The sequence below is a fragment of the Tenrec ecaudatus genome, chromosome 10, assembly GCF_050624435.1.
Source record: "Tenrec ecaudatus isolate mTenEca1 chromosome 10, mTenEca1.hap1, whole genome shotgun sequence".
NCBI classification, from domain to species: domain Eukaryota; kingdom Metazoa; phylum Chordata; class Mammalia; order Afrosoricida; family Tenrecidae; genus Tenrec; species Tenrec ecaudatus.
In genome coordinates this window covers 120,546,149-120,559,046 of record NC_134539.1, presented here as the reverse complement: position 1 = coordinate 120,559,046, position 12,898 = coordinate 120,546,149, and the positions used below count along the sequence as shown (strand labels likewise).

General features: G+C 38.3%; 1 protein-coding gene across 6 annotated transcripts in view; it reads left to right on the top strand.

Moving 5' to 3' along the window:
- Positions 1 to 12,898, top strand: part of GGNBP2 (gametogenetin binding protein 2) — a 29,761-nt gene that overhangs the window by 14,553 nt on the left and 2,310 nt on the right. The window contains exons 5-12 of one of the 6 annotated variants that reach the window (XM_075561459.1): positions 1,585 to 1,683; positions 5,390 to 5,515; positions 5,614 to 5,727; positions 7,582 to 7,791; positions 8,736 to 8,910; positions 9,865 to 10,044; positions 12,242 to 12,389; positions 12,747 to 12,872. In XM_075561459.1, coding sequence (XP_075417574.1) covers positions 1,585 to 1,683; positions 5,390 to 5,515; positions 5,614 to 5,727; positions 7,582 to 7,791; positions 8,736 to 8,910; positions 9,865 to 10,044; positions 12,242 to 12,389; positions 12,747 to 12,872 — 1,178 coding nt within the window. Of the gene's footprint in view, positions 1 to 1,584; positions 1,684 to 5,389; positions 5,516 to 5,613; positions 5,728 to 7,581; positions 7,792 to 8,735; positions 8,911 to 9,864; positions 10,060 to 12,241; positions 12,390 to 12,746; positions 12,873 to 12,898 lie in introns of all 6 variants that reach the window. The other 5 variants (XM_075561458.1, XM_075561457.1, XM_075561461.1 and 2 more) reach the window with 5 other exon arrangements.

Here is a 12,898-nt window from a genome sequence, read left to right as displayed (position 1 = left end):
AAGCCTCTGTTAGACCAATTAATATAGCCAATGATTATTTTTTGGGGGTGCACTTTTTAAATAGAGGGATTTATGCCAGTTTCTCAGAGTAGCTACTGGAAGCACAGGCACAAGAATCAGGTTTTCATGGGAGAGAAAAAGATTTTAACCCCTGAGAAGAATCACCCATGGTCTTCTACTTGATATGAGACAGGAACCTAAAATTTTCTAGACTAGAAGCACTTTCTCAGAACAGAGTGAAACAGGAAAACTACATCAAGTCACTGATAGGTGAGTTCACCCTGAAAACCAAGCTTATAGAACACAATCCCTAAATAGGAATTGTGTGTAGATTGGGATATTTGTAACAGGGGGCTGCCTGTGCTACATAAAACAAAACATGGGCACTCACTTCCTTACATTTGGCTGTTCTTGGGCGGGATTGAGGCAGTTTGACAGGAAACAGGCTAGCTGCACTTAGTAACTTGCCAGGGACGGGGGCTTCTACAAAAGCAGTCTTTCCAGGAACAGCCAATTTGCCTCCTTCCATCAGAGACAGCAGTTTAACCAGACCCCTACCTGATAACATATTTTAAGTTTTGCTAGGACAGATTTGAAATTTTAGCAAGCATATTTGACTTTGTCTTGATCATACTGAAGGAATTAGGTGCTTTCAGGAGAGGTGAGAGCAGAGACAGGAAGGTTTTTTAATAGTCTGGGTGAGAGTGGGGGCGTGCTACAAGAATGGTGGCTATGGAAATGTGAAATGGTTGGATTCTGGTTCTATTTGAGGAATAAGCCAGTTAGGTTTGCTTATCTGTTGGATGTAGAGGAAGGCATCTGTAAGTGATTGAAGAGAAAAAATTCCAAAAGTGAACAATTAAGTGGTAGAAAGTTTGAACATCACTTCGTGCCTAAGAAGCTTTCAAAAATTGTTTGAGTGAAAAATATAATCTAAGTTTTGAAAAGCGCAAACAGCGAATATGAGTGGAGCCTGGATTATCAAGGGCAAAAGGCTTAGTAGCAGGGAGACCATGTAGGTTGACTAAGGTAATGGGAAGTTGGACCAAGGTGGTACTACTGGTGGCGTGTGGTGAGAAGTAATTGGATTTGAAATATATTTAAATTAGAACTGTAGACTTACCGGATATACGGTGTGGTTAGTTGTAGGATATAGTAGTGTGTGTATATATATGTGTGAGTGTATCCTGTCTTAACTTAAATTTTGTTTATGGTTCCTCATCCAAGGAAATATATGTTTGCTGTTTGTGAGAGAAGATGGCTTCTAGTCAGGTAGCAATCAGTCATAAAATATTAGAGCTCCTGACATACTGCTATAGATTGGGATGAACAACCTAGATAGCATTTGTGGGAAAGAGTTCTTTGAGTAGATCCGGTCTCAGCTGACATTAGGGATGAAGTGGAAATGCAACTATAAAGGCTCTCGGGTTATAATTTCTGAGGTAGATTTTCAATATGGGTTGTTTATTTTCTTTTATTATTGTAAATGTACTTACCAAAAAAACAGTAAAGAGAAATGTTTCAAACTCTAAAAATAACGAAGTCTTATTTTCATTAAACCTTCAATGGCTTGTTTTTAATTAGGTCCAAACTCAATGACATGATAGATGCTATTCCAAAAAGTAAGAAGAACAAGAGATGTCAATTGCACTCCTTAGATACCCACAAGCCAAAACCTTTGGGGTAAGTAGAGTTTAATACCAGGATGCTTTAAGATAAGTCACTTTCATAACAATAATTTATAAATCATCAAGGGCTCATGAGGGAGGGAGGGGTAAAAATGAGACGCTGATACCAAGGGCTCAAGTAGAAAGAAATGTTTTCAGAATGATGAGGGCAACAAATGTGCTTGTCACAATGGATGGCTGTATGGATTGTGATGAGAGTTATATGAGCCCCCAATAAAATTATTTTTTTTTAAGATTGAGTAACTTTTGTATTTAATAAAAACAAAAACCTCTATTAACTGGCTATACTCTATCATCAAAATAAATGTCTCTTGGTTCTGTAGGACTTTTTGTGTTGAGATTATATATAAGGTCTTAATACAGATTTTATTTTCTCTTAGTAAATATATTTCAGAGCCCAGAGGTTGAGATGTATGGGAATTTATATAGCCAATATTAAGCTTTTCAAAGTAGTGAATTAATTTCTTGATCTGTAGAATTGACACATAGGCGCATTTCTTGTTTTCTAGGTTTCATTAATTTACCAAGGATTAAAAAGAGTCTTCCATTAGTTATGAGAGCATATAGTTCTCTAATTTGCTCTTTTCTTCTTGGCTACGTGCTACAATAATCCGGGTTAGTTCTGTCGTCCCACCTCTCAGCATACTGCCACAATTGTCCTCTGTCACATTCCATGAGGTTGAGGAGGGTGATAAAGAGGCATCATTGGAATATAAAGGAGCAGAAGTAGCTTCTTTTTTTGAGAGAATAGAATGGTGTAGTTATTTCTGAGTAATTATAAAAGTTAATTTTTAAATATTTTAGTAGTGTCACTGATACCACTTTTATATAGACACATTTCTCTTTGATTAGTAAGTAAAAGATGGTAACCAGATGGTTCTGTTTTCAGTAAATGTTATTTGGTGCTTATCTTCCCATAATCAGGAATAAAACTTTTAAAAACTTATACAGCATGAAATTAGCATATATAAAAATAAAAAGAATAAATGCAAATTCCCCTATACCCTTACCTAGATTTAGTAGTTAACCAAGATTTGACCACATTTGATTACTACCTTTTTATTGAATTACTGTAAAGCAAATCCCAGACATCATTGCTATTTTGTGGCTGTATTTCCCCATGCATCTCTGAATATGAGGAGCTTCAACTTTCTGAAGTCCCCTCACAGGCGAGAACCACAGTTTATTTCGGGTGGTTACTTTGAGCCCAGTAGCAGGCTGCACAACCTACCGTGGTTCTCTGGGGGTAGTTGTTGACTTAAGTACCGACTTTGACACTATCTTTAATAGAGATTCCTGGCTCGCTGAAGAATGTAGAATTTGATCTGATTTTCTATGAGACCGTGACCCCAATGGCTCAAGCCAGAGGAGCATGGCATAGTCTCTAGCACCAAGGAGCCTGCTCCTGGTTGTTTTCGTTGCGTAAGCGTCATTGTACAACTCCAATATCGTACATGTCTTTTCCCATTGCTGCCTTTCTTCAAAGACCACGTTTCTACTTTTATATGGATTTCATCTCCTTCCTTTTTCTTAGTGACTTGGCCTTACCAGATAGATACTTAAAAACAAATTTTGACATAAAGTTCTGTTTTCCTATCTTTCAGCTAAAACACAAAAACACCTCTATCCCCTCCAGCTTATAGCCACTAGATGGGAGCCATGTTTGAAAGGTGGTTACTGTGTATGAATCAGTACGAATGCCATTGAGTGATTTTCATCAGTATCTCCCTCCTACATGCTGTCTGAGGAGCAGCTAAGACTGCTGCTCTGCTTGGGATGGGGACTACTGTTGGGTGTTTTTACTGTTGGACCAACCCCTTTTCTTATTTAGCCTTGTTAAAGAGAAAGAATACATTTGATTAGCTGTCGGTCTAATACCAACCGCTATCCAGTTCAGCCATCCTGAGTGCTCTTTACCCATGGACGTCAACCCAAGTTACTGTCTGTCCGGAAGGACATTTGAGATCAGAAAGGTCTAGGTTGGGGTTGTAGGCCTTGTAGCTGATGATTGAGGATCACCTTTGAGAATACTTTAAATGATTACTTAGGGGAGTAGAGTGAGAGGAATTCACTTTAATGGTGGGCGGAAAAGTAGCCAGAAAGAAACTTGAGATTGGCCAGAGAGGTAGCAGAAACCCAGGGACGAATTGCTTCAAGGAAGACTGGTCAGCTTTGGGTGCCTGCTAAGTTACCAGTGACTCAAAGTGCCCCTTGGATTTAACAACACTGAGGTGTAAATGGTAACATTGATGGACACACGCAGTGATGGAGTCGAAGCAGAATCCAGACTGGGAAGGTGGAAAAGTGAACACAGCGATGCACTCACACTGTCCGATTGTCATGGGCTCAGCTGTGAGTAGAAAGGAGTGTAGAACAAAGCAGTGGAAAGACCGCTGTTTCTAAAACCTTGGTCTTGAAGGAAGGAATTACTACGGCCCGTTGAGGTTTAGAAAGATAAAGGTCTGATTTGAACTGTGGGATTTTAAGTGCTTAAAAGTTTTAAAGAATAATAATGCTTTCATACACTGAAGATACGGTAACTCCTAGCTTGTTCGTTGAATCCTTCCTTCAAATATGAGAATTTAAGTTTGGGAATTACTCACTTTGAGGAAATTGTGGATCACAGAAGCATAATCAGAAAAAGTAAACATGGGTGTTGAGAATAGAAAGATATTAATAGGGAACCTAGAACAAGACTTGTCATTTTTCTGGTCAAAAACAAATGAGGCCACCTGTTCCCCGAATCCTTCTGTGAGGAAGCAAGGACTGGGCTTCTCCATGTAACTTTCTGTATTTGGGGAGTAGTGGAGAAATCCCTCCATGGCGTGGTAGACGAGGTTAAATGACTCTCCAGAGGTGGTTCCAGCTCAGGCATGCAAGATAATTAATTTTAAGGCTGTAGTGAGACCAGAACAGGCCAGTTGAGAATCATGAAAAATCTAGAATGGAATACAGGCATTTCTTTTGAAACACGCATCTGCAACAGCAAAATGTGTGGCCAGTGAATGGCTCATTGAAACTCATTGGGGGAAAGAGTCTGGGAAGCTTTTATTAAGTTTTTAAAAATTATTTGCATTCATTACTAATTTAGGCTGTGCATAATGTTCATCTTAGTGTATTCTGTCTTTAGTGAGTGTAAAAATACATTTACCATAATTAGATTCACCTGTGGCTTTCCCCAGCTACTTGGAAATGAAAATAGATGTAATTTTTGTTGTCATGGGCTTTGAAAAGGATTGATTTTTTTTTAGTACATTAGGTAGATAAAAAATTGTTAATGGTTCCAATTTGTGGAAATTTGATCCATGCTTATTTTTTTCTTTTTTGATTTTTATTATTTTTTTTGATCCATGCTTAAAATGAAAATATAATTTCTTTTAGCTTTTCTGACCCTAAAACATTCCAAATAGATTTACTCATAAAATGCTTAGTATATTAACCAATTGCTATCTTCATAAATAAAAATGTTAACTTTTATTGGTTGATGTTGATAGTCAAGCAAATTTTATATAAAGGTGTAAGCACATGTTTAGCATTTATTGTGGTTAAAGTGAATTTGTAATTATTGTATACAAATTTTAAACTTTTACCCTACTAATACCTTAATGTATTAAAGAGTTAATCATTTTGATTTAGACAATAGAAATGACTCCTTCAGATGGTCTCAGTGTCACTAAGCTTTGTACTGTACTGTACTACAGTGAAGGGAGCAGTAGCAGTGTCAGTTCAGAGAAGTTAAGTACAGATAAGAGAAGTAGTGAAGACCACAGGAAGGACAGCAAGTGTAGAATCATTTTCCATTATGGACCTTTCCAGGGAACAGCCAGGTAAAATCAAGCAATCCTTTACTTGCCCCTTCTCTCCCTTTAAAAAATTTTTTTAACAGTATACATTTCTCCTTTTCACTGATAATTTGTTTCTGCAGAGGTTGTTGGATGGACGTATGGGAACTGATGTCCCAGGAATGCAGGGATGAAGTAGTTTTAATCGACTCTAGTTGTCTTCTAGAAACACTAGAAACTTACCTGCGAAAGCACAGGTAAGTCTAAAGGAGGCCACGATGTTTGTGGGAGTTGCCTCAGTGATCAACCATCCAGATTGGCCAGTCAGTGGCCCCCGTTGTGTGCTGCTACTACAGTGTTCCCACTAATGTCTGCTGTCCGCTCAGTGCCAGGGAAGCAGTTCCTTTACTGACTGACTTTCAGTCTTAACCCTTGCTTTGAATCGGCAACTTTTTTTTTTTTGTTTTTTTTAATCATTTTCACTTATTGGTTCCAGACTGGCCTCCTCAGGAAACACAATTAACTGGAAATGTACTTAATCACTTTGGTAGTTCTTATAGTAGATTCATTTTATAATGACAATTTCAAAATTTAAAAAGTTAAATTAGCTTCTAATTTAGTAGTATTTCATTGATTTCTTCACTAATAAATAGTCAAACTCTAAAAATTGAGTTGGAATTTTCATGCTTCATGTGCTATAAAAATACTTGAAGATTTAAAAAATACTTTTAGAAAATAATTTTGTACATTTGTCATAAGGCAGGAGAGTGCAGTAGGAAAGGACACTACACTGTTAAGGGAGCGATCTAGAGGATGGCATTCTTGGGTAGTGTTCTGTTATAGTGTACGTTTGTCACATGCTGGGTTTATGGCTGTATGTTCTTTGGCCTCAATAGGTAATACGCTACCACTTTTTTTATTCATCTTTAAAGCACAGGTGAATGGCAAATACTGGCACAAAGATTGTTTATTTTATATGACAGTGAACCAACCACTGACTTAACTTGCACACTGAAGCTTATTAGACATCTTCCCCTTTTCAGTAACGAACTTTGATTGACTGTACAAGAGCATAGAATGTGCCAATTATTGGAGTTCAGGGAAACGATCTAGGATTTAAGGAGGTTAGAATTGACTGAGGTTTTTAGTTGGGGTGATGTTGAAAATGGTAATGTGCTTGACAGAGATTAGGAAGGAACAAAGGAGGGAGAATTATGTTGCACGTGGTTTTGAACACTTGAGAGTAAGGTGTTGACCGTCTGAGATGTCCTACCATTTGCTAATAGGAGTCTGCTCCTCAGGTAAGCGCAGAGGCTTGAGTAGGCTGTGGGGTCAGTTACCTTCACAGATGACTTGCCTTGTCCTCAGCCTCAGGAGAATGCACTTAGGTCAAGTAGGTCAGCGTGGCCCTTTTCCTTTACCACAGCCCTTGTCTAGACTAAGTTCTCCTTGTTTCAGGAATTTAAAGATATAGCTTGACTATTTTTTTCTCCTCCTTGAGTAACGCTTGACTTCTAAAAATGTCTTCCTTTTCATAGTCTTCTACACTGCTGCCACATTGTGCACACCTAAGTATAAACCCATTTTAAAGTTTATGGATATTTTCTGTCTGTATGGGGAAACATACTTTTTGGAAGAAAGGATTTGGCATTTTGGAAATTACTTATTTCTCAAGTTCCCTCAAATACTTAGTAAAAGTTTAAGTCTAGATTTGCCAATGGAACATGCCAACTAATTTATTACTTAGATAAGCTTTTACGGAGTCTAGTGAGAGGCAACCTAGTAATTGCTATCTGATCTCTCAAAGTAGAGAGAGTCTGGTCTTGGCAGCGAATGCTTTTCTGGGCATACATTTTGTTAAAGAAGTGTATGTCTGCCTTATTCTGTATACCACATGCTGCTTTAGTGTAAAAAGTCATTTGCAAATGTAGAGTTAGCTATACTCATGTATTTCTACAATGGTGTTTACGTGTACATGTACATGCTTCAATGTGTGATGAAGCTTTTACAGTATTCTGATCGGAGGAGTGTGCAGTCTTCTAGTACATGAGTCTCACGCCACATGAAATAAAACCCACAGTTGTTAATTTGGAGGTTTTCCTTTTCCACAGATTCTGCACTGACTGCAAAAACAAAGTTCTCCGAGCGTACAATATCCTGATTGGCGAGCTTGACTGCAGCAAAGAGAAGGGCTACTGCGCTGCCCTTTACGAGGGCCTCCGGTGCTGCCCCCATGAGCGGCACGTGCACGTCTGCTGCGAGACGGACTTTATTGCACATCTCTTGGGTCGTGCTGAGCCAGAGTTCGCAGGAGGGTATGAGTATGTAATTTGCTAGAATGGGCTATCTAGCGCTTTGCTTCATTTTATTACTGAAAGTTTATTTCCATCACTTTTTGCCTCAGTACATAGAAGTATAAAAAATGTGCCTGTGAAAAAGTGGCTTTCTTTACAATCTGTGTTGTAGTTAAGTAAGTAAACAGGAGATGTTCTTTGGTGTGGGTTCAGCCCTCTGCTCCTGTTGCTGAGGGGAGGCAGGCTTCGGGTGGCTTCATTATTAAGATGATCGTTTCCCCTGGGATTTCCCTCTTCATCCATGTACTGCCATGTTTAAATTTAATTCACTGTAACAGTTTTTGCTTATAAGAAATAGATGCTTTACTAAATGTAATTCATGAACTGTGTATATTACATTTTTAAGTTACATAAAAATCCAAAATAGTTTCTGGCCTTTTTGTGAAAATAAGTGGTAAAAGACAATAAATTAACCCCTCTTTGTTTTATGTGGTGCTCATAAGCCCTTATGAGTGCCTACTTTGTGCTGGGCATTTGGAGTACTGCAAAAGACCCCTCACTAGAATTCTGTCAACACTGCGACTGAAGACTGGTCTAAGAGGACTTTGGCCCACCATTGAGTCACTTTGCTCTCTCCACTTTCCCTTCCAAAAACAACTAACCAACTATCCAACTTAGACATTTAGCTCTAATGGGAAGGAAAAGGAACTATTAGGAACTTTTTAGGCTGGATATATCTTTTTTACCCAGAAAGTATCTTTTTTAGTGCCAGTTCCTGAATTACCTTATTTTCAGCAATACTAGGATTTAGTCCTACATGCATGTGTTATTTCTAATTGACATGTGTGCATATGTGTGTATATATGTAGACACAAAATATATATGTAACTATTGTGATTAGGTTGTTTTTTGTGGTAGCTCTGACTCTGTTAAGGGTATCGGACTTACGTGTGATTTATTTTCCTTGGTAGGCGGAGAGAACGACATGCTAAGACAATAGATATAGCTCAAGAAGAGGTTCTGACCTGCCTAGGAATTCATCTCTATGAAAGACTCCACCGAATCTGGCAAAAACTCCGGGCAGAAGAGCAGACGTGGCAGATGCTGTTCTATCTTGGTGTTGATGCTTTACGAAAGAGCTTTGAGGTAACTGTTGTGAGCTATTTCATTTTCTGAAAATATTTAATTAATAGATTGAATCTTAACCTAAGCCATGAGATTTTGCCTTCCACAGAGTCTATAATACACTTGTATACTTCCATGGCTTCTGGGGGTCGAGAAGTAAGAATATAAGGCTCAGGTGGCATGTTTAGGAGGAGAAATTTGTGAATTCGCTTGTTTTTCAATCTTGTAATTGATTACCCTTGGTCTTTAGACTTTCTCAAAGTAGAAAATTGAAACTGATTTTTTAACGACGTTACTATAAAACATAACTAATGTAAGGTTTCAAACCAGAACCCTCTACCGAGTCCGTTCATATGTCGTATGGAGCCAGTGCGGCCGGAATGCTGTGATGTACAAATTATGTAGAAATTTGAATTGCACTGGAGTCCCTTGAATAATGTTGGTATATGGGTTGTAGTGCTTGTAATTTGCTAGCTCTTTTTCATTAATGCAATGTAGAATGTCTTTTTTTGTAAGACAGTGAATATTATGTTAGATTTTGAGACATGGGTTCGAGCCCTTTAAGGTACTGGTCTCTTAAATGAGCTGAAAACCCTAAAATCTCTGTTTTAAAAGTTTGTCGGTGCACAACAGCCTGTGCTGGGTAGTTTCTACTCCTTTGTGAATGGTTGAACCTTCAAAAGACGAGAACTTCTAATCAGACATGAACACATTATTTTCAAAATCTGAAATGTGAAACTACAATATTACTGCCTTGCAATTAGAGTGCATGTCTCTCCCTGTAGGTAATTGCCTCCTTGAGCAGATTTTAAGATTAGCATTTATGATACTGAAACTTGAGATTTCTTTATGCGATCTACCTTCCAGATTTGCAGCAGGAAATACTATGTTCTCTGTGTATGATATTTTTAAATATAATAAGAATTTCCACAAGTGAAGTGTGAACCAGTACCCATTTTAACGTTTTTATAATAGATGACTGTGGAAAAAGTACAGGGTATAAGTCGATTGGAACAGCTTTGCGAAGAATTCTCAGAGGAGGAACGAGTAAGAGAGCTCAAACAAGAGAAGAAACGCCAAAAACGGAAGAACAGACGAAAAAACAAGTGTGTGTGTGACATTCCTGCTCCTTTACAAACAGCAGATGAGAAGGAAGTAAGCCAAGAGAAGGTAGTATTCCTTAGCATCAGTTACAACTTCACGCTTCCGTGGGACACTGTGTACTGTGCTTTTCCAGATGTGAGCGCCTGCACTTTGAATATTGACTTCTTCCTCTCTGTAGCCAAAATCTTTAATGTTATATATGAGGAGGCTTCAGAAAATTTGTGGGAAAATGGACTGAAAAGATAATGAAATTATTCTACAAAGCCTCTTGTGTATTTATTTTACTAAGGAATTGATGGGAATGTGCTGTTACGATTAGCCAAACTTTGTAAGTTACCTTTGAATCTGCTGTATTAGACATTAAAACAGAAAAGCTTTTAGCATCATTAATTCAATTAAGTTAACATGAGTAATGTTTTTTGAAAAATAACTTTAAAAAAATTTAAATAACTTCTAAAATGAAAATGGATGGGGAGGAAGGGGGAACCAATCACAGTGATTGACACATAACCCCACACCTGTCCCCCAGGGGACGAACAACAGAACCAGTGGGTGAAAGGAGACAGTGAACAGTGTAAGATAAGAAATTAATAATAATATATCAAGGGGGGGTAGGGTGGGAAAAAAAGAGTAGCGGATACCAAGGGCTCAAATAGAAAATACATGTTTAGAAAGTAATGATGGCAACATATGTATAGATATGCTTGATACAATTGATGTATGGATTGTTGTAAGAGCCCTAATAAAAGGACCTTTTTAATTAAAGAAGAAAGAAAATGGAAAGAGGCATTTTTTTTTCTAATCTCTAATATTTAACTCAAGAGAAGTCAGCTGGCTTCTCATGTCTGCTTTACATTCAAGCCATTTTCCTTTGGGGAAGCATATGAAGATGTGCCCTCCCTGAGATGCCTGGGCCAGGGAGGGCTTTTCGCATAGTGCTCTCAGACAGCTGTGATCTTACTTGACACGGCAGCTGGTGGTGTGTGGGATCGTGACTCTCAGTCCTCTTCATAACCCGTGGAAGCTCACTGGCCTCTTGCGCTTGGTATCGATTGTTTACTCACACATGATTTTGTTACATCATGCATTAGTCATTCGAAAGTTGCAGACTCATAGCTGCGCAGGTCTTCTAGATATTGACATTTTCTTCTACACCACCAAATGGCCACGTGGTAACATTACTACAGATCTCATCTGGAAAGTCACATACAATATTAAAAAGTCATCTACGCACAAGGCCGACAGTTACTAAAATTAGTAAGTTTTACCACTGTCAAGGACATCCATGAGTGAAACGTGCTCCCTCTCTCCCTGTGCGAGTGGTGCGTGGAGGATGTAATGCCCATTGGTACAGTTTGGTGACACTGCTGTCATTTGTGTGACACCATGAGCAACGGTCCCCACAGTGAATAAGGCAAATAACATCCTTCTTTTGTTTAATTGTTTAACAGTTTTATTAGCACTTCATCCACATGCCAACTAATTCAGTCATATCAAGAATTGTACAGTTAACACCACATTCAATTCTGGAACATATTCTTCCTTGTGCCCGTTGTTATTCATGTAATTTTTTTCTAATTGTACCAGAAATACACACAACAAGACATTCTCCCAATTCCACAACTTCTACATGTACAATTCAGCGCCATTGACAAGTAACAGCTTCCTATTATTAAGACAATAGATTTAACCATGCAAACTTCCAGGGTCATTGAACCCCCAGGGCTCAGGGGACCACACTTGGAAAATATTAGCCTAAATTTTAAGAGCCCTGGTGGCACAGTGGTTAAAGTACTCTGCTGTTAACTGCAAGGTTGGTAGTTTAAGCCCATCAGCCACTCTGCAGGAGCAAGATGTCACAGTGTGCTTCTGTGAAGACCATAGCTTTCAAAACACCGTGTGGAGCAGGTCCACGCTGCCCGTAACAGCATTAGGAGTTAGAACATGCTCACCAGCAGTGGGTTTCAGTAGTCTGCGCTTAACTGATTACGTGGGTATCATTAACTCATTTGACTCACAGCCTAATACGCCGTCCACTGTGCCAGCGGGGTTCCTTCTGTCACTAAGTTCGTTTGACTTACGTTGGTTCAGAGTTTGAAAAAAGTCATTCATGAGAATGTTATGTGTGTGCATGTTTTAAGTTCTTAACCGCGTATCTCCTGTCTTAATTGGTTAATGCTAAGAAAATTGGAATGTAGCCACTCTAGGTAAACTTCTTTATGTTGTCTCTTAATGTTAATCCTTAAAGGAAGCAGACTTCATAGAAAATAGCTGCAAAGCTTGTGGCAGTACTGAAGATGGCAACAGTTGCGTAGAAGTAATTGTTACCAATGAAAATACATCATGTACCTGTCCTAGCAGTGGCAATCTTTTGGGGTCCCCTAAAATAAAGAAAGGTAAGTAAATGCAATTTGTTTTTAGAAACAACTCTTAAAATGTACTTTAAAATTAAAAAGAAAAAAAGTTTCTAGGGATATTAAAAGTTAGAAACAGCTATGTAGGCCCTGTAGGTCGTGGAATTTATTCTCAGATATCTAATAATCCAGTATTTCCTAGTATATTTTCTTTGTTTTATTATTATTTGACAAAGACTAAACACAGAAAACTAATGACCATCAATATTTTTATTTAATTTCTACTCAAGGCATAAATTTGGAAACTTCTGTGGCCCTCAGTTGGCTCATTTTTTGTCTCATTATTTTTTTAGTATGTAAATTGTAGCCATCTATAAATTCCACATGTTTTATTCTCAGGCTTATCTCCACACTGTAATGGTAGTGACTGTGGATATTCGTCTAGCATGGAAGGGAGTGAAACAGGTTCTCGGGAAGGTTCGGATGTAGCCTGCACTGAAGGCATTTGTAATCATGATGAACATGGTAGGTCTAGGTTGAATTTCCCAATT